Here is a 19,945-nt window from a genome sequence, read left to right as displayed (position 1 = left end):
CAGCCCCCCGTGTCACCCCAACCTGCCATGGCCCCATCCGCCCCGCCAGGACCCCCAGATCACCCCAGCGCAGCCAGTGGGCACAGCCCCTCTGTAAACCTTTATTTCACCTGGTGCTCAGGGCACCACGGGGGGCACCAGCCCTGTGCTTCCCCAAAAACAGCACCTGGGGGGCCCCTGGCAGCACCCCCGGCTCTGCACCGTAATGGGGGCACCAGGGATGCCCCGAACAGGGGGCTCCCACGGACAGGGCCCCCCTGGCAGCATAGTGGGCACGGCGAGCCCCCCACTGTGCCCCTGGTGGCTCCCCCGGCATCTCCGAGGGGTCTCGGCACAACCAGGACCCTGCGGAGGGAACGGGGCGTCAGCAGGGACCCCAGAGTGGAGACCCCGGAGTGGGGGTCCCAGAGTGGGGCCCTGGCACTTGGAGAGCCCAGCACTGGGCCCCCCAACACTGGGGACCCCGGCACAGGTGGCAGCCAGAGCCCACTGACCCCAGCCCCGGGGGTCTCCGTGCCCCAGCCCCGCCGTGACCGTGTTCCAGTCCCCGCACCCTCAGCCCTGGCGGTCACCTGTCCCAGGCCCGGGGGTCCCCGCTCCCCCGTGTCCCCACCCACCGGAGCCGGGTCCAGCTACGTCATCGTCTCCTCTTCCTCCTCCTCTTCCTCCTCGGCCCACCCGCCCAGCGGCATCTCCCGCAGCTGCGAGGCCCGGGCAGCCGAGCCTGGGGGGCACAGGAGGGTCAGGACCCCCAGACCCGCCCCTGCCCCGCTCCAGGCTCGCCCTGAGGCGGGGGGCTGTCAGCAGTGTGCCCCCCGCCCCCGGACACCCCCGGGCCGTGCTCACCTGTGGTCACGAAGGGGTGTTTGGGTGCCCCCGCGGGCTGGGGACCCTGCGGCTGCTGCTGCTGCTGGTGGAGCTGGGGGGGAGAAGGGGCAGGAACAGCCGGGAGCCCAGGTCAGGGCTCAGATCACCCCAGAGCCCCCCACTGCTGCTAGAGCCCCCCACCCCAGCAGAGCCCCCCGTACCGGCACTCGGAGCCCCCCACGGGGCAGCAGGGCAGGGTTCCCCAGCCCGGGACACTCCCCAGCCCCAAAGGGGTGGCAGAAGGGGTGACATGGGTGGGGGCAGCCGCGGTGCCCCATCCCCAGCTGGCGGGGGCCAAGAACGGCGGGTGGGTGTCACCCAGCGGGTCAGGGAGGGTGGGGGCAGCCTGGAACGGCGCTGGGGGCAAGGGACAGGGGACAAGGGACCAGGACTAGGCAGGACTCCCGGGGGTGAGGCAGAGCACCCAGACAGTGACACTCTGGGGACACCAGGGAACCCCAAGGGACCTGTCCCGCGGTGCGGTGGGCAGGGGGACCCCGGGAGCCGCAGGTGACACACCTGGTGCAGGTAGATGGCGTGAAGGCTCATCTCGGCCGAGGCCACCTCGGCCAGCAGCGCCGAGCGGCTCAGGCTGCGCAGCCGCGACTCACTCAGCGCCGGCCTTGGGGCACGGGAGGGGCGGCACGGGGTGACACCCCCGCCGCAACGCCCCTCCTGGCTGTGACCCCCCTTCCCCGCCACGACATCCCTCCCTGCCACCCCCTCCCCACCACAACACTGCCCCGCACCATGAGAGCCCCCTCAGTACCACCCTTCCCTGCCCTGACACCCGTCCCAGCCACGTCTCCCCTCCCCACGCCCCCCCTGTCCCCAGCACGCCTCCCGGCCCCTGTCCTTGTCCCCACCTGTCCTCGGGGCTCGGCTGCTCGCCCGGGCTGTCCGGGGCCCCGCAGGTGCCCAGCGGGTTCCGCAGGGATGCCAGCAGGCTGGCGGTGGCGCTGGCCGTGCTGCAGGGCTGCCCAAAGCGCGGGTCCCGGGCCACCAGCCCGCTGGCTGCCAGGACACTGGCCATGAGCCCCTCGGGCTGCGGGGACATTCGTCAGAGGCAGACCCAAAACATCCCGCAGCCCCCTCGAAGCGCCCCCACTCACCGCCAGGGCCGAGTCCTCGGACAGCAGGGACGCGGCCAGAGGCCCCTCGGCCAGCAGGTGCCGCGGGGGGGGCGCGGTGGCCGCGTCGCGTGTCACCTGCGCCTGGAGGTGGCCGAGGAAGCGGCGGGCGGGCGGCGGCGGCCGCCACCGGGGGTTGCTCAGGGCGAAGCGCATCAGCGACAGCTCCGTCTTGCCGTGCTCCGCCTGGCGCTCCGGGGGTGCCTCCGTGTGCCCCTCCGACAGCCACTGCGGGGACAGGGACATGGCACACCCCCGCAGGGCTCACACAGCCCCCCAGCGCCTCCCCGGGCCCCCGTCCCCACCTGCGGGTTGCCGTGGTGCCGCACGTCCAGCTGCGCGAAGGAGCAGATGTCGCCCACCCCCGCCACCTCCACCGTGAAGTTGCGGAAGAAGTCCACGATGTCGAGGGCGCGGGGGGGAAACGCGAAGATGAGGATCAGAGGGGTCACGAGGGGGCTCAGCAGCTCCTCCAGGATGAAAACCTGCAGGGGGGCAGTGGGATCTGGGAGTGCCCCGGGGCGGGGGTCCCAGATTCGGAAGGGGTGGGGTGGGATGTCCAGGGTAGGGGTAACAGGGCAGTAGGTCCTGAGGAGGGGCAGCGCTGCCCCGGGGCTCGGGGAGCTCAGGGTGGGGGATTCCAAAGCAGGAGCCCCCCTGGGATGGCGGTGCCTCAGGAGTGGGGACTCGGTGCAGGAGGATCCCAGGGTGTGGGATCCTGGCACAGGAAGTCCGTGGGGTCCTGGGGGTGGGGGTCCCAGGGCAGGGGATTGGGACAGGGCAATGGATTCCTGGAGCAGGGAGTCCCCGTGTTGAGAGATCCAGGCTGGGGATCCTGATGTGGGGAGTCCCAGGATGGGGGGCTCCCAGTCTGTGGGCTCCTGGAAGTGGGGAGAGGATGGTCCCAGGGGAGGGGGTCCTGGGAAGGAGGGTCTCTGGGAGCGGGGGATGCACCCACCGCCTTGTACTGAAAGAGCTGTGCCATCTCTGCGCGTGTCTCGGCGCGGCCGGCGCGGCCCTGCCAGTGCTCGGGCAGGTAATGGACGTGCGCCAGGACCCGCTGCAGCAGCTGCTCCGGGCACCACACCGCGTGCTCGTCCGGGATGAAGGACCTGGAGGGGCACAGGCAGGGTCCCACCTCAGCCCCCCGCTGCCACTCGGCCCAGCACGGCACAGCACAGAGCCTGGCCCACCCACCTGGCCACGGTGACCACGAGCCCCAGCAGCGTGATGGCGGTCAGGATGTGCTGCACCGTCAGCACGTCCTCGTCGTACACGGTGAGCACGATGAGCACGGCCAGCACGGAGCCGGCGAAGAAGCCCACGTGGCGAGCCAGCACGGCCAGCAGCGGGCTGCTGAACGAGTCCATGTACTTGGTGGCCGGCGCGTGGCCGCGGCCCAGCCGCGCCTGCAGCTCGTGGCCCAGCTCGTTGAAGTGGCGCAGGTAGTGGCGGGCGTAGAGCGACCAGCGGCGTGCGCCCAGGCTGCCCGGCGCCCGCTTCAGCCCCTCGGCGTAGCTGAAGAAGGCCAGGAGCAGGCGCCAGCCCAGCACGCAGGGGCACAGCGCCAGGTTGGCCACCCCGAGCAGCACGGCCGCCCGCGCCAGCCCCCGCGCCAGCGCCCGCCGCGCGCCCGCCCGCTTCACCTGCGGCCGCAGGCTCCAGGTGTTCTGGAAGAGCGCGGCCGGGCCGCGGAACAGCAGCAGCTCCAGGTTGAACTGCAGGCCCCGCGTGAGGAAGACCACGGGGCCGAGCAGCGGCAGGCGGAAGCGCACGGGCAGCAGGGATTTGTTGACCATGGCCACGGTGTAGTTGCGGAAGCGCAGGATGCGGTGGTGGATGTCGAGCTCCGTCAGCTCGCGGCGCGGCACGCACAGGGGCTGGCGCCGCTGCAGCGCCAGCAGCCGGGCCTGCACCGACTGCCAGCTGTGGTTGCACAGCTCCTCCTGCGGCAGCGGCACAGGGGTTGGCGCTGGGCACGCCGTGGCACAGCTCAGCGCCGTGTGGCACTGCTGTGGCTCGGCATGGCCCAGCGCCACGCGGCACCCCGTGGCCCCAGCACCCCCTCGGCCCCTGCCCAGCCCAGCCCCTCACCGCCGGGATGCCGAGCGCACGGATGTAGAAGCTCCGGATCTCCCAGTAGCCCACGAGGCGCCGGAGCGCCGTGACCAGGCGGCACAGCCACACTGCGCCCGCCAGCACCAGCAGGAACAGCAGCCACCCGCTGCCACGGAGCCTGCGGGGACACGGGTGTCACCGGCGCCACCAACCCCCCCGTGGCCACCTGCCAGACACCGCCAAGAAGACACAGGTGTCCCCAGTGCCACTGGGACCCCCCCACAGCCACACCAGTGCCAGCAGAATCAGAAGCCACCTGCTGACATGAAGCCTGTGGGGACACAAGTGTCAGCAGTGCCAACAAACTCTTCACAGAGGTGACAGCAGCCACCCACTGCCCTGAAGCATGCAGAAACACAGGTGTCGCCAGTGCCACCAGCTGCCTCATGGCCATCTGCTGTCTCAGAGACTGCTGGGGACACACATCACCCACAGCACCGGCACCAGCGGCACCCTGACCCCCACACTGGAACCTCTGCGTGGCCGTGCAGCAGGAGCAGGAACCACCCACACCACTGACCCCTTGGGGACACGCGCGTCACCCAGAGCACCGGGAGCCTGCACAGCTCCCCCAGTGTCCCCCAGAGTCCCACCCACCTGCGGGCGCACTGCGGGGCGGGCAGCACGGCGTCGGGCAGCGTCACCTTGGCGCGCTCGGGGACGTGGCTGTGGTTGAGGGGGCGCGTGGCGAACAGGACGTCGTAGTCCACACAGCACAGCAGGAACGTGCTGAAGGTGACGACGAACAGGAACTGCCTGGGGGCACGGGGGGTCAGTGGGACCCCTGTGTCACAGCCGTGTGGCACTGCACGGTGACAGCGTGGGGTCACTTACACCAGCTCAAGGATATCTGAGAGCAGAACGCAGGCAAAGCCATTCCTCTGGTGGAACTGGTAGATGTGGGGGGGGTTAAGGAGACTGTGAAGGGGTGATGGACCCCCCCATGTCCCCCCAGAGTCACCTCACGCTCCCCCATATCCCCCACAGTGCCACCGGGGGCTGTGCCAGGATATCTTGGTGAAGAAACTGTCCAGGTCCTTGATGTGGTGCCACGAGTCTGGGGAGAAAAACAACACAGGGGAGTCAGGTGGGAACGTGGCACCACCCTCCCCCTCCACCTGGCACCCCCACCAAGGACCCAGGAACACCCACCTGGGGTCCCCAAACAGCCCACGGGAACCCTGCATGCCCCCCGGATGGGACCCCAGTACCTGTCGGTCCCTCAGTGACATGCAGCAGCAGCTGCTCCTCCTCCTCCTCGCCGGGGGGCGAGTCCTCCTCACACTCCTCCAGCCGCCGGTACTCCCGGTACTCCCGGTCCTCCTCCCCCTGCTCCATCACCTGCCGGGGAACGTGAGCACCTGCGGCCGCGATGGGGCAGGTGTGGGGCACCGGAAATGCCGCTGCAGCGCCGCCCGCGTGCCCCGAATTCGGGTGGCCTGAGCTGGCTCCAGCCGCGGGCAGGTGACACCGCAGGTGCCACCGGCCCGTCCTGTCCCACCGGCCAGGCCGGTGCCAGAGCCTGCCGTGACCCTGCAGGGATTCCCGGGGCTCCCCAGGAGGGACCCCCTGCATGGTCTGAGGGACCCCAACACTTCCCCCAGCTGTCCCCCGGACCACGCTGTGCCCAGTCCGAGTGGGGGACGTCTCTCCCCACGGCCCCCGTGTCCACAGCTCCCACACCCCTCCTCCCCACAGACCCCCTCCCCACAGACACCCCCCTCCTCCTCAGCTGGGGCAGCAGCCCAGAGCGGGGCCAGCTCAGGACCAGTCCTGAGCCCTGGTGGTCTCTCAGTGCCTTGCGGACTCCCAGCCCGGGGAAAGACCGGACCCCCCACCCCTCTGGGGCCGGGCAGGACCCTGGGCCTTGGGGCAGCGGGACAACCCCCACAGGGGAGGACGGGACCCAAAACTCTCGGAAGGGACCACAAGCCCTTGGATGGGACCACTAGCCCCTGGGGAAGGATGGGACCCTCACCCCTGGAGCAGGACGGGACCCACCGTCCATCCCCCCAGGGCCCCCTTACTGCAGCGCCGCGCGTCGCCAGTGTCCCCCGCGGTGGCCACAGCCGGTGTCCGGCCAGGCCGGTGACCGCAGGTGACACTGTCCGGCCCCTCCTGTCCGGGGCTGACTCACGGCGCGGGGCTGGTGCAGCAGGAGGGACCCGACCCCCTCTTGTGCAACACCCCCTTGGGGACAGCGTCCCCCGGGATCGGGTGTCCCGGCGGGTGACACCGGCACGGCCCGTCCCCAGCTCCGCATCGGGAAGCCAAAAATACCCGCGGAGCCCGAAAATAGCCCGAGAGTGTAAACGGCGGGGGGGCTCTGGGGATCCCCGGGCCGGGGGCGGGCAGCCGGGACACCCCCGGGGGCAGGGACAGAGCCCAGGGGACGTGGCACCGGGGAACACGGCGATGGCCACGGTGACCCTGCCGGGACACGCGTGTGTTCCCGCAGCGCCACCTGTGTCACGGGGACCCCCGCGACTCCGCAGGGGGACACAGACACCTGCCCGCGGGGACACGGCGGGGTGACTGCCCCGTGGTGACACCAGCCCAGCGGTGACACATGGCTGCGCCGTAAGGACACGGACGGGGCTCGTCAGAGACTCCCGCGAGTGGCCCGGGACCACGCGTGGGGACACGGGCACCCCGCGGTGCGGGGGACAATCCGCGCCTGACCCCGCACTGCCCGCCCGGGGGTCCCGGGCTCAGGGACCCCGGAAAGCAGCGGGGTGACCCGCACGGGGACAGCGGGGCTGTGCCAGCCGGGACCCGCTCCCCGTCCCCGCTCACCTGGCCGCTCGGTGCTGGCTGCTCCCCGCTGTCCCCGCTGTCCCGGACGCTCACGGGGCCCCAGGCTGGCCCCGGGTCCCGCCACCGGCCATGGCCGCACCGACGGCAGCCCCGGGGGTCGGGGGTGCCGCTCTGCGCTCTGAGCTCCGCTGCAGCTCCGGGGCTCCGGAGGCGGCCCCGGGGAGGAGCGGGTGTGCCGGTACCGGGGTCAGGGCGCGGAGCCCGAGGAAGGGCCCGAGGAGCGGGGCCGGTGCGGGTCGGGGCCGGCGCAGGGCCCGGGCCGCGGTGCTGGGGCTCCGCCCGCCCGGGACCGCCCCTGCCCGCCCCCGGCCCGCCCCGGCCCTCCCGCCCGCCCGGTGCCGCCATGCCGCTCCCGGTGCTCTTGCTGCGGGCAGCGGGCGCTTGGGCCCGGCTCCGGCCGCCCTCCGTCCCGGGGCGCAGGTACCGGGGCAGGGCAGGGCATCCCGGGAGCATCCCGGGCTCGGGGGGCCCTTGGTGCGGGGGAGCCCCAGATCTCGCTGGGAGGAGCCCAGACTCGGAGGTCGCGGGGGTCTCGGGGGTGCGAGTGGGGCTGCGGGGGAGTCAGGGGTCCCGGGAGCTCGCGGGGGCTCCCAGACGCCTGGATCCCTGCGGGGGGACCAGGGGGAGGCCGGGGCTCCCGGGAGGTTAAAGGGGACCTGGGCTTCCCGGAGCTGCGGGACGGGGTCAGGGCGGGGACAGCGCTGGGCACGTACTGGGGAGCCCCGGGGTACCTTGAGAGCACGACCCCGACTGTGGGTGCGGTGTGGGGAGCTCGGACTCTGCAGTCCTGGGGTGTCCGGGAGGTTCCCAGAGCCCCTTGGATGCTGGGGGCACCCCAGCTCTTGGTGGGGGAACCAGGACTCCGGGATTCCGGGAATCCTGGGGGCTCCTGCACTCCTGGGTCCCTCGGAGGCAGGAACACAACTCTCGGTGGAGGGAGATGGGATCCTGAGGTCCGTGGGGTGACCCCTTCACTCAGCCCTCTCCCCAGTTTCAGGTATGGGGTGCGCCTGGGGCTGGCCGGGCCCCCCCGGCTGCCCGCAGCGCTCCCGGCGCCCCGCCGCCTGCTCCTGGCCGGCTCGGCCACCGGCTGCGTGGTGCTGGGGCTGCTGCGCACGGCTGCACGCTGCCAGGAGGCCACTGTCCCCACGGTCCCCTCCGCGGTTCCCGAGCCTCCTGAGCCCCCCTTGGAGCCTCCCTTCGACTGGCCGCTGTTCTGGACTTTCCTGCGCCCGCAGCTCCTGGCGCTCTCGGCTGCTGTTGTGGTGAGCAGGGTGGCCATGGTCGCCCTTGTCCCCACTGTCCCTGTGTCACACCTATGCTGTGGAGTAGCACACTGTCACGGTGCCACAGCGTGATGGCCACTGTCCCTGTGCAGGGGTGTGACACACCCTGTCCCCATGCCATGGTGTGGCAGCCACTGTCCCAGGGCCCTGGTGTGGCACTCCCTGTCCCCGTGCTGTGCCAGGCCACCTGGTGCAGTGGCATGACACCCTCCGTGGTGCTGTCCTGGTGCTGTGACACCGCTGTCCCTGTCTGCATCCCGCAGCTGGCGCTGGGCGCAGCCCTGCTCAACGTGCACATCCCGGTGCTGCTGGGCCAGCTGGTGAACGTGGTGGCCCGATGTGCCCGCGGCCACGTTCCCACCTACCTGCGGGAGGTGCGGCGCCCGGCCCTGCGCCTCCTCGCCGTCTACTGCCTGCAGGTGAGTGCTGACCCCCGAAAGAGTGGGTGGGGGGTCCCGGGGGTGCCCCCCACCCTCCTGACAGCCCGTCCTGCAGGGCCTGCTGACCTTCGGGTACATCGCGCTGCTGGCCCGCGTCGGCGAGCAGGTGGCCGGCAACATGCGCAAGGCGCTCTTCAGCACCCTGCTCAGGTAACCCCAGCAGGGAGGGGGGCCGGGAGAGATGGGGGCACAGGGACCACCACCCACTGCTCCTTGGCAGGCAGGAGGTGGCCTTCTTCGATGCCACGCGCACGGGACAGCTGGTGGCGCGGCTGACGGCCGACATCCAGGACTTCAAGTCTTCCTTCAAGCTGGCCATCTCCCAGGTGAGCCCAGCGATCTCCTGGGCAGTCCTGGTGGTCCCCCGTGCCCCTGCCCCCCCACCCACTGTGCCCCCGTCCCCAGGGCCTGCGCAGCGGCACCCAGACCGTGGGCTGCTTCGTGTCGCTGTACCTGCTCTCGCCCAAGCTCACCGGGCTCCTGCTCGTGGCGCTGCCGGTGCTGGTGGGCGCCGGCGCCTTCATCGGCGCCTTCCTCCGCAGCCTCTCCCGCCAGGCACAGGAGCAGGTAACCCTCACCTGGGACCCCCTGTCCTGCCACCCCCGAGGCCGCAGTGTGGGGTGTGCCAACTGTCCCCCCTGTCCCTGCAGGTGGCCAAGGCCACTGTGGTGGCCGACGAGGCGCTGGGCAACGTGCGGACTGTGCGCGCCTTTGCCATGGAGGAGCAGCAGGCACGGTAAGGGGAAGGGGAGGGGAGGGGTGGGGGGCTTGGGGGCTTGGGGGCTGTGGCAGTGGGGACCCCAGCCCATGCCTGCCCCAGGCTGTTCTGTGCCGAGGTGGACCATGCCGGACGTCTGAACGAGCAGCTGGGACTGGGCATCGCCGCCTTCCAGGGGCTCTCCAACCTGGCGCTCAATGGTCAGTGGGGGTCACCACGTGGGACCTGGGGGGCTATGGGGTGGGACTCCCTTGGGCAGGACCTCTCCATGTCTGCATGTCCCCTTCTGCATGTCCCCTTCGAATCCCAGCTCTGTCCCCACCCCACAGGCATCGTCTTGGGAACCATCTTTGTTGGCGGCTCCCTGATGGCTGGAGACCAGCTCTCACCTGGTGACCTCATGTCCTTCCTGGTGGCCTCGCAGACGGTGCAAAGGTCAGGGCAGGGCCCAATGGTACCCCCAGTAGCCATGGCACCCCCTGTACCCTGCAGCCTGCCTGAGCTCAATCTCTGCCCTTGTGCATCCCAGGTCCTTGGCCAGCATCTCCATCCTGATGGGCCAGGTAGGTGGGGTGGGGGGTCCTGGCACCCCTGAGGCTGGGGATTCAGGTTTGGGGCTCTGGGGGTGCATTTGCCACCCTCCCTCAGGTGGTGGGGGATCTGAGTGCCAGTGAGGTGGGGTCTGGGGGACCACGAGGTGCTCCTGCTGTCCCCCCACAGGTGGTGCGGGGTCTGAGCGCTGGCGCCCGCGTCTTCGAGCTGCTGAGGCTGGAGCCCCTCGTGCCGCTGGAGGGGGGAGCCTCCATCCCTGCCCACTCCCTGCGGGGACGCATCTGCTTCAACCACATCTCCTTCAGGTGAGTCCCACCGGCCCCTGCCTGGCCCTCATGGCTCCCTGAGCCACCCCATGGAAGGGGGGATTGGCACCATGTCCCCACAGCCCTGCAGCCCCTGCTCCTCTCCCTGCAGTTATCCCACCCGGCCTGGCTACCCTGTCCTGCAGGACTTCAGCCTCACCCTGCCCCCCTGCCAGACCGTGGCCATCGTGGGCCCCTCTGGAGGAGGTACCAGTACCCCCATCCTCTCCCTGGGTGCATCCTCCTGCACCCCAGTCCTCTGCCCAGTGTGCCCAGTGCATGCCAGGTACTGGGACCCCCCCAGTGTTGCTGGAGCCAGGGCTCCGGAGCAGGGGGGCTCAGGGTCCCCTCCCCAGGGAAGTCAACGGTGGCAGCGCTGCTGGAGCGGTTCTACGAGCCCACGGCAGGAACCATCACCCTGGACGGGCAAGACATCGCCGGCCTGGACCCCTCCTGGCTGCGGGGGCAGGTCATTGGCTTCATCAGCCAGGTGGGGACAGGAGTGGCGCTGGCCAGGACCCCTGGCTGTCCTGGGGAAGGGGAGGGACGTGTCCTGGCTGGGGCTCTGCTGAGGGCCGGGGTTTGGCTGCAGGAGCCAGTGCTGTTCGGCACAACCATCATGGAGAACATCCGCTTTGGGAAGCCCGGAGCCTCTGATGCCGAGGTGTACGAGGCCGCCCGGCTCGCCAACGCTGACGGCTTCATCCGCAGCTTCCCTGAGGGCTACGACACCATCGTGGGTACGGCCGGGGCGGGAGGGGGCCGGGCAAGCGTGGGACCCCCGTGGGACCCCGGTCCTGCAGGGACACCTGCTGCTGGTCACTGCTGATGTCCAGCTGTGCCAGAGGAAGCTGTGGCCACGCTGGGCTCTGAGCAGGAGGGTGGGATGGGGTTCGCGTGTGAGAGGTCCTGTGTGGCACGGCCGTTCTGGGGGGTTGTGGGCTGGGTGTCCCCTGGAATGGTGTCCCCGCCGTGTCCTGCAGGCGAGCGTGGCACGGCGCTGTCCGGCGGGCAGAAGCAGCGCATCGCCATCGCCCGAGCGCTGCTCAAGGACCCGGCCGTGCTCATCCTGGACGAGGCCACGAGCGCGCTGGACGCGCAGGCGGAGCGGGCGGTGCAGGAGGCGCTGGACCGGGCGAGCACCGGCCGCACCGTGCTGCTCATCGCCCACCGCCTCAGCACCATCCGCGGCGCGCACCGCATCGCCGTGCTGGTCCAGGGCCGCGTGGCCGAGGTGAGACGCGGGGCAGGGCGGGGACGGGCGGGCGCGGGCAGCGGGAGGGAGGTGACACCACCCGGCTGTCCCCGCTGTCTCCACAGGAAGGGACCCACGAGGAGCTGGTGCGGCGAGGGGGGCTCTACGCCGAGCTCATCCGACAGCAGACCAAGGAGGGGTCCTGAGGGGTCCCCCCGCTGCTCCCCAATAAACCAGGGCTGGAAGGCGGACCCGGGGGGCTCCCGTTGTACTGGGACGTTGCGAAGGGTCCTCCGGGCCGCTCGGGGGCGCCCGTGGCACCGGGGAGGGGCGGGGCCGCGTGTGAGTGACGTAGCGCTTGTGGGCGTGACTGTCGGTCTGGCCCCGCCTCCTCCGCTGGCCGCGCTGCCCGCGGGGCGGGGCGTCCCCCGTGTCCCCAGTGTCACCCCTGCTTGGTGCGGGACCCCTGTGCGGCCCTGATGGGGTGAGCGCTCCCTGTGTGACCCCCGGGGCAGGGTGTCCCCTGTGTCACCCGTGGAGTGTGGCACCCCTGTCACTCCCGAGTGCGGAACCGCTGCAGCACCCCCGCGGGACTGGGGGGTGAACCCCTCCGTGACCTCGGGATGGGGAGCCCCTGCATTCCACCCCGGCATGGAGGAGCCTTTGCGTGACTTCTGTGATGGGGGAGCCCGATATTACCGCCGGGGCAGGTGGCTCATGTGTCACTCCTGTGTGAGCTCTGGGATGGGGAGACCCCCGTGTGACCCCCGCTGGAGTGAGGGGGGTCGCCTGTGCCACCCTCCAGGGTGGCGGCCCCTCCTTCACCCCTGGAGTGGAGGGACCCTGTGTCACCTTTCTGGCGTAGGGACACTCTGCATGACCCCGGGATGGACCCTTGGAATGGGGGTTATCTCTTCCTAACTCCTCGGGATGGACTGTCCCCTGTGCTGCCCCTCAGGGGCTGCCCCTGTGCTGACCCTTGTGCCAACCCCCCAGGCAGGGGGACCCCCTGTGTGACCCCCGGGGCAGGATTAGCCCTGCATGATCCTCCCGGGGTGGGGGATCCCATGGGTCAGCCTTGCATGGGAGACCCCTGTGTCACCCCCGGAGTGGGGGGACGCTGTGACATCTTTCTGGGGTGAAGGCTCCATGCATCACTTGGCGGGGTGCAGGGACCCCCGTGTGACCCCGGGATGGGGGCACCGCCGTGTGACCCCCGAGGTGGGTTCCCCAGGGCTGCCCGAGGGAGGGGCGCTGTCTGCTGCCCCCCCTTTCCCGAGGGTCTCGGCCCCCCCGTACCCCAAGGCTGCGGCCGCCGGCGGGGGCGGCGGGTGGAGCCGAGCGGGAGGGGCGGGGGCGGCGGCGGCGGGGGGCGGCGGGGACCGGCGGCGGCTGCGCTGCGGCGGGAGCGGAGCCGGGAGCCGAGAGCGGGACCGGGGCTGGGGTTGGAACTGGAGCTGGAACTGGGATCGGGGCTGGGACCAGATCCGGGACCGGGATCAGGAGGGGGACCGAGGCTGGAATCGGGACCGGATCCGGGACCAGGGCTCGAACCGGGACCGGGATCGGAACGGAGACCGCGACCGGGGCTGAGGCTGGGGCTGGAACAGGGACGGGGGCTGCGCTGCGCTGCCCGCGGCTCCGCGGCACCGGCCGGGCAGCATCGGCACCGGCAGCGTGAAGGACCTGGGCGAGCGGAGCGGCCGGTCCTGCCTCCCCATCTCCTGCCTTCCTCTCCCCTGCCCACCCCCCTCCCCTCCCCTCCCCGCCAGCTGCGCCCTGAGCCCGGCGCGGCGATGGGCTGAGGCTGCGGGGCACCGCGGGGCCCCGGCCGCAACAGGATGAGGAGGGGCTCGGAGGGCAGCGGGGAGGGCGAGGGGCTCTCCAGCCTGCGGGCCTTCGCCCACAGCTCCTCGCTGCACGGCATCAGCCACGTCTTCGCCTACGGGGCCGTGTCCCTGCGCCGCGTGCTCTGGGGCGGCTTTTTCCTGGGCTCGCTGGGGCTGCTGCTGCTCGTGTGCGCCGAGCGCGTCGCCTACTTCCTCACCTACCCCCACGTCACCAAGCTGGACGAGGTGGCCGCCCGCAACCTCACCTTCCCGGCCATCACCATCTGCAACCTCAACGAGTTCCGCTTCTCCAAAATCACCCGCAACGACATGTACCACGTGGGCGAGCTGCTGGCGCTGCTCAACGAGCGCTACGAGATCAGCAACCCGCAGCTGGCCGAGCCCCACGTCCTGGCCGCGCTGCGCGACAAGGCCAACTTCAAGAACTTCAAGGCGAAGCCCTTCAGCATGGCCGAGTTCTACAACCGCACGGGCCACGACCTGGCTGACATGCTGCTGCAGTGCTCCTTCCGTGGCACCGGCTGCACTGCCCGCAACTTCACCGTGGTGAGTGCCAGGAGGGTGGGGAGGGGACCCCGGGGCTGCGGAGGGACTCGGGAGTCCTGCTGAGGTCAGGCACCCGCAGGTGGTGCCCCTCTCTCATCCCACCGCCCACCCCGCTGGGCACAGCAGCTGCCAGACAGGGATGCCCCTGCCCTGGGAGCTGCAGGGGTGCCAGGCGGCTGCCTGGATGGAGCGGGGCTGTGCTGGGGACTCCGTGCTCACTGGGGGTCTCTGCTGGCTTGCAAGCACTGGGCAGGGGCGGTGGTGGGCACAGGAGCTCACGGGTACAGGATGCTCAGGATTATGGGGTGCTCACAGGTACGGGATGCTCTCAGGTCCAGGGTGCTCTCGTGCACGGGGTGTCATTTGTACAGGGTGCTCACAGGCACAGCCCCCACCACCTGAGCCAGCCTCAGGTGCCACTGGGCACCGCCAGCAGCGGCCGCTGCCCGGACAGCTGGCACAGAGGCTCCCATGGGCAGTTCTCCCATGCCTGGGATGGGTGGAGGCTCCTGTGCCAGCCCTGCTGTGACCCCCAGTACCCCCCACTGCACCCCCAGAACAGGGCAGGGACAGCGGCACAGGCAGGGATGTTGACACTGGTGTGACAGGCAGGGATGGTGGCACAGACAGGATGGCACGGGACAGTGTCACAGGCAGAGTGGACAGGGCGGTGGCATGGGCAGGACGGGCAGGGACGTTGGCACAGGCGGTGATGGCGGCACGGGCAGCACAAACCCTTCCCTCCTGCCACAGCAGCACCAGGCAGCAGTGTGGGCGCTGGGCACCTCACGTCTGCCGTGCCAGCTCTGCCCAGTCCACATCATTGTCCCCAGCAATTACTGTCACCTTAATGCTCTTAGAGCACCAATTAATTCTCCACTCAGCTGAAGGACGAGCTGCCCTTTGAGAGGTCTGTGCCCCCGTGCTCCCTGTGCCCCCCTGTGCTCCCTCTGTTCCCCCTGTGTCCCAGTGCCCGTGGCCAGAGCTGCCCTGCCAGTGTCCCCATAGCATGGCCAGGCAGTGGTGATGGCCCCTGAGTGCCAGGACATGTGGCAGGAGGGCTGAGGGTCCAGGGCACAACTTGGGGTGGGTGGCATGTGCCTGGTTAAGCAGCAGGGTCCTGGCTCCACCCCCAAAATCCCCAGGCTCGGCCAGTCTTAGTCCTGGCTTGGGATCCTCTGCCACGGTGCTGAGCTCTGGGACTGTGTCCCTGCACCTCATCCCAGCCTGGCCCCGGTGTCTCTGAGGTTCCTGGACGTGTGCTGAGGGCCCAAGGGCCATTGGGGTGAGCTGTGTCTCCTCTCGCCTCCCCAAGCCAGTTGGATGGGGCAGGATGGGGCTGTGGGGACAGGGGACCTTGAGGGAGCAGGGCAGGGGGTCCCCGTGGTGCAGGGCCGAGGGTCCCTGTGTGACCCTGAGTGTGGAGTGCAGGGCTGGCAGTGCCGGGGCCATGTCCCCATCGCTGTCCCCACCCATGCCCCCCCAGCATCCCCAAGCCGGGCAGCCGTTGCCATGACACCCGCCCCCCCCTTTCCTCCTTGGGCACCACATTGCCATGGCAACGGGTCCCCACTTTGGGAGCAGCTGGTTGCCACAGCAACGCCCCCTCCCTCCCCCCGTGGGACATAACCCCCGGGTGGGGGCACCCACAGCAGACACGGCCATGACGTCACGGGACTGTGTGGCAGGAGCTGGGGACCCACGGGACCGGTCTGGGGGCTCAGGGTCACCCCGGGGTCCCTGGCTGTGGGAACTGAGCCCTGGGAACTCAAGGTCACCCCAGGGTTCCTGGTTGGGGGTGCAGGTCCCCAGAGTGGCTGGCCCAGGACGGGCTCTCAGGTCCTGGGGTGGGACATGGTGGCCTCTGCCGCTGTGACAAAAGAGTCCTGGTTCCCATCACTGTTCTGGCTTGTGCCCTCCCATCTCAAGTGTCCCCATATGTTCCCTGGAACCGCGACGAAACCCAATATCTCTGCAGAGCCGCGGCAGCACAGGCACGGGCACCATCAACGTCCTCCCTTCTCCTGGAGGTGCTGGCATCCTGCTCAGGGCACACTGGGACCCCGTCCTGGGTCCTGTGGGGCATGGGGACACCCTCCTGGGGCACTGGGATCCTGCCCTGGCTCAGTGGGGCACTGCAATCCCCACTGCCATGTCCCCATGTGTGTGCCCGTGTCTCCACGGTGGCACTGAATGCACCATCCCCATGTCCACGTGGAGTCCCTGCAGTTGCACCGAGAGCCCTGTCCCCATGTGTGCCCCGTGTCCCTGCAGATCTTCACACGCCTGGGCAAGTGCTACACGTTCAACCCCGGGGGTCCGGGGCGCGAGGTGCTGACCACGCTGCAGGGCGGCTCCGGCAACGGCCTCGAGCTGATGCTCAATGTGCAGCAGGAGGAGTACCTGCCCGTCTGGGGGGACACAGGTGAGACCCTGCCCGTCTGGGGGCACAGGGGTGACACCCCCTGCCCTGCACCTGACCCCCCTCCCCTGCTCTGCAGATGAGACCTCGTTTGAGGTGGGGGTGAAGGTGCAGATCCACAGCCAGGACGAGCCGCCCTTCATTGACCAGCTGGGCTTCGGCGTCGCCCCTGGCTTCCAGACCTTCGTGTCTTGCCAGCAACAGCGGGTATCCGGGCACGGCGCCCGGGGCTGGGCACAGACCCCCGAGGGATCGGGATGGGCCCCTGGGGGGATTGGGATTGACCCCCAAGGGGCTCGGGATGGTGACCCAAAGGGATCAGAATGGACCCTCAAAGGGCTGGGATGGCTCAGTGCTGCCACAGCCATCCCCACGGGCACCGCAGCCATCCCCACGGGCACCGCAGCCATCTCCACGGGGACACGCCCTGCCCAGCCAGGCCATGGGTACCGTGCACTGCACCGGCCAGGAGCAGCCCAGGGTGTGAGGCAGCCCCTGCGCAGGCAGGGCTCCGGCAGCGACCCCCGGCTCCTGCAGAACAGCCGCCGGGGGGTGGCGGCTCCCGGCCCCCGCAGCCAGACACCTAAATTTAGGTGCCTCGGGTGGGTGTCACCACGTGTGCCGGCACATGGGCGGCAGGAGCACAGCGGCAGCAGGAATGTGGCCCTGGCACCCACGGGTGGGGGGTGCTGGGTCTTCACCAGGCATGATCCTGGGGGAGGGTGGGGGTCCGTGCTGACCCCCGCACCGGGCACGTCCTGTTCCTGCATGCTCCCACACCGTGCCACCTGCCAGACTTTGCTGTGGCACCCAGTACAGGTGACAACTGCCGCAACAGCCGGCCCCCCCGAAAGGAGGGGACAGGGTGGGACGGGGGCGTCAGCGGGGCAGGGCCCCCAGCACTGGCTGTGAGGGGTGAGCTCTGCCCGAGGGACGGCACTGCCAGGAGGTGGGGGGGTGACACCGGGACATTGGGATTGCCACGGGGCCCCAGGACGCCGTGTTTTCCTTAGCGGGTGTCCGGCAGCTGGTGTACCTGCCCCCACCGTGGGGGGACTGCAAGGCCACCCCCATCGAGTCCGACTTCTTCACCAACTACAGCCTGACGGCGTGCCGCCTGGACTGCGAGACGCGCTACCTGGCCGAGAACTGCAACTGCCGCATGGTGCACATGCCGGGTGAGCGGGGGGCCGGCCGGGGGGCCGGGGGGCTGCCGGGGCCATCCCCGCCCCTGCGACCGCCGCTCCCCCGCAGGCAATGCCAACGTCTGCACCCCCGAGCAGTACAAGGAGTGCGCCGACCCCGCGCTGGGTACGTACCCCGTGCCCCCCAAACCCCCGGACCCCCCTGGCCTGTCCCGGGAACCCCTCAGCCTCCCCGTGTCCCCATTTCTGTGAGGGTAGTTCCCTGTGTCCCCAGCACTGTGAGCGTGGCTCTGGTGTCCCTGTGCCCTCGCTGGGGTGGGGGTCACTGCTGTCCCCGTCGCAGGGCCGGGCTCCCTCCCTGTGGCACACTCCTCCGGGTGGCACCCAGCCCCACCCCGCTCTGTCCCCGGGGCATCCCGGCTCCCCCCGTGGGCAGGGGTCCTGGGGGTCCCGGTCCCACCCACGCCCCCCCAGACTTCCTGGTGACGAAGGACAGCGAGTACTGCGCGTGCCGCACGCCCTGCGCCATGGTGCGCTACGGCAAAGAGCTCTCCATGGTCAAGATCCCCAGCAAGGCCTCGGCCAAGTACCTGGCCAAGAAGTTCAACAAGACGGAGCAGTACATTGCGTGAGTGACACTGCCACCCCTGCTGCCACACTGCGGTGTCACCCGCTGCCTCACCAGCGCACGGCGTGACAGCCCCACAGCCCGGCATGAGAAGGGGCGTCACACAGCACAGTGTGACAGTGTGACAGTGTGACACGGCACAGCACGGCCCCACGACACCAATCAGCACCGTGTGACACGGCCTCCCCAGCATCTCTGAACTGGCACAGCCCAGAGTGACACTGTGACACCCACACAGCATGCCCCAGCAGACGTGACCTAGGACAGCATGGCAGTGTGACACACAGCCGTGTGTGGCACCCCCACCACACACCGACCGACACAGCCCAAAGTGACGGTGTGACACAGCATGGCACGGTGTCACAGCATGACATGGCACAGCATGGCGCTGCCTCCCCTGTGCCCCAGGAACGGGAAACCCGCATGGCACAGCACGGCACGGCTCAGCTTGGCATGGCACAGCCCAGCCCAGCATGGCACAGCATGGCCTGGCGCTGGGCACCCCTCTGCGCTGGCCCACAGCACCCCATGGCACAGCCCAGCACCCCCAGGCTGACACGGCACAGCCTGACACGGCACAGCCTGACACGGCCCGCTCGTCCCTGTGTCCCGTGTCCCCCCAGGGACAATGTGCTGGTCCTGGACATCTTCTTCGAGGCACTGAACTACGAGATGATCGAGCAGAAGAAGGCGTACGAGGTGGCGGGGCTGCTGGGTGAGGGACGGGGCTCTGCGGGTGCCGGGGGACCACGGCTCTGCCCGCACTGACACCTGTCACCTCCCACTCAGGTGACATCGGGGGGCAGATGGGGCTCTTCATCGGCGCCAGCCTCCTCACCATCCTGGAGATCTTTGATTACCTGTACGAGGTGAGCCCACCCTGGCCTCCCCCTGCGCGGGGGTCTCAGGGCTGGGGACCCTGACCTGCCCCCCCCAGGTGTTCCGGGACAAACTGCTCAGCCTGTACAAGGAGAAGAAGCGGAGCCCCCGGAGCGACGGCGGCACCCTGGTAACCCCCCCGCGCCCCCCCCTCCCCAGCCCCCAGCCCAGGGCTCGCACCTCCTCATCCCCCCGCTCACCGCTCTCTCACCGCCCGTCCAGGAGCACCCGGCGGTCCCGGGCAGCCCCACGGCCCCGCGCCCACCCAGGTACATGTGGGGGGACGACCAGAGCCCCCCGGGGCTGTCACTCCCCGGGGGAAGGTGGGGGTCCGTGGGGGGCTCCCCAGGGCCATTCCCTGCAGATCTCCTGCATTCCCTGCGAACCCCCGGCATTCTCCGCAGAGCTCTCATTCCCTGGTGACTCGCCCCATTCCCTGCAGACATCCCCCATCCTCATCATCCCCCACAGCACCCTGTTCCGGGGTATCCCTGCCCTGACACCCCTCAGCCGGGCTGGGGTCCCCCAACCTCCCCTCTGGGACACAGCGGGGCAGGAGAGGGGGTCCGGGTGGGGGGCATGGGAAGGGCTCCTGGGCCGCACTGGGGGGCACAAGGGGAGGGGGCAAGGGGCAGAGCCCCCAGCAGGCAGGGGGTGGCAGTGGGAGCTGACCCCGACCCCCCTGCAGAGCGCCTGGCCCCCCCTGCCCGGCCCCACGCCCCGTCTCGGCGTCACCCCGAACCTGCTACCTCGTCACCCGGCTCTAGGGTCCCCTCCGGACCCCCCCGCGGAGCCCAGCCCGCCCCCCCGCCGGCCGGGGGGCTGGGGGGACACCCCCGGGCCGCGGGGCGGCCTCCAGGCCTCCCACACCCCCTGAGGGGGCGTCGGGGGGCTGGGGGTGAGGGGCTCCCCCGGCCCTGCTCCCCCGTCCCTGCATGCGCTGCCTGTGCCCCCTGCGCTGGACATGCACCCCCTCCCCACAGCCCCCCAAATAAAGAGGTGCCCCAGGCCCTGGCTCCGGGCTGCTGGCGGGGACGGAGGGCCTGG

General features: G+C 70.4%; 3 protein-coding genes across 7 annotated transcripts; 2 read left to right on the top strand and 1 right to left on the bottom strand.

Annotated features, from left to right (window-relative positions):
• Positions 1-81: 81 nt before the first annotated feature.
• Positions 82-7,182, bottom strand: ATG9B (autophagy related 9B). 3 transcript variants are annotated; one of them, XM_033081498.1, is made up of 15 exons: positions 6,912-7,182; positions 5,327-5,476; positions 5,129-5,172; positions 4,950-5,014; positions 4,713-4,871; positions 4,092-4,233; positions 3,195-3,943; positions 2,956-3,109; positions 2,303-2,482; positions 1,980-2,225; positions 1,734-1,912; positions 1,387-1,489; positions 847-919; positions 618-724; positions 82-345 (listed from the first exon to the last, which is right to left on the bottom strand). In XM_033081498.1, the coding sequence occupies exons 2-14, from the start codon at positions 5,451-5,453 to the stop codon at positions 633-635; spliced, it is 2,313 nt and encodes a 770-aa protein (XP_032937389.1). In that variant the 5' UTR covers positions 5,454-5,476; positions 6,912-7,182; the 3' UTR covers positions 82-345; positions 618-632. The 3 variants fall into 3 exon arrangements, with proteins under 3 accessions (XP_032937389.1, XP_032937382.1, XP_032937372.1); XM_033081491.1 differs by having other exon boundaries at positions 5,327-5,456; XM_033081481.1 differs by lacking the exon at positions 6,912-7,182 and having other exon boundaries at positions 5,327-5,777.
• An 85-nt stretch (positions 7,183-7,267) lies between these two features.
• Positions 7,268-11,679, top strand: ABCB8 (ATP binding cassette subfamily B member 8). Of its 2 annotated transcripts, XM_033054151.1 has the most exons (16): positions 7,269-7,352; positions 7,924-8,197; positions 8,482-8,637; positions 8,714-8,808; positions 8,879-8,984; positions 9,064-9,225; positions 9,309-9,394; positions 9,479-9,576; positions 9,706-9,811; positions 9,906-9,939; positions 10,097-10,233; positions 10,346-10,440; positions 10,590-10,723; positions 10,826-10,973; positions 11,217-11,467; positions 11,554-11,679. In XM_033054151.1, exons 1-16 carry the CDS (start codon positions 7,276-7,278, stop codon positions 11,632-11,634), a joined length of 2,040 nt encoding a protein of 679 aa, XP_032910042.1. In that variant the 5' UTR covers positions 7,269-7,275; the 3' UTR covers positions 11,635-11,679. The 2 variants fall into 2 exon arrangements, with proteins under 2 accessions (XP_032910032.1, XP_032910042.1); XM_033054141.1 differs by having other exon boundaries at positions 7,268-8,197.
• Positions 11,680-12,806: 1,127 nt separating this feature from the next.
• On the top strand, positions 12,807-19,907 carry ASIC3 (acid sensing ion channel subunit 3). 2 transcript variants are annotated; one of them, XM_033054174.2, is made up of 11 exons: positions 12,807-13,824; positions 16,099-16,249; positions 16,326-16,453; positions 17,274-17,424; positions 17,501-17,557; positions 17,866-18,019; positions 18,643-18,734; positions 18,809-18,888; positions 18,957-19,028; positions 19,121-19,167; positions 19,587-19,718. In XM_033054174.2, exons 1-11 carry the CDS (start codon positions 13,270-13,272, stop codon positions 19,663-19,665), a joined length of 1,566 nt encoding a protein of 521 aa, XP_032910065.1. In that variant the 5' UTR covers positions 12,807-13,269; the 3' UTR covers positions 19,666-19,718. The 2 variants fall into 2 exon arrangements, with proteins under 2 accessions (XP_032910065.1, XP_032910057.1); XM_033054166.1 differs by lacking the exon at positions 19,121-19,167 and having other exon boundaries at positions 19,587-19,907.
• The last annotated feature ends 38 nt before the right edge of the window (positions 19,908-19,945 follow it).

Source organism: Catharus ustulatus, chromosome 1 (genome assembly GCF_009819885.2).
Source record: "Catharus ustulatus isolate bCatUst1 chromosome 1, bCatUst1.pri.v2, whole genome shotgun sequence".
Classification (NCBI taxonomy): Eukaryota; Metazoa; Chordata; class Aves; order Passeriformes; family Turdidae; genus Catharus; species Catharus ustulatus.
The sequence above is the reverse complement of the archived record's forward strand: the minus strand, read 5'-3'. Positions and strand labels throughout refer to the sequence as shown.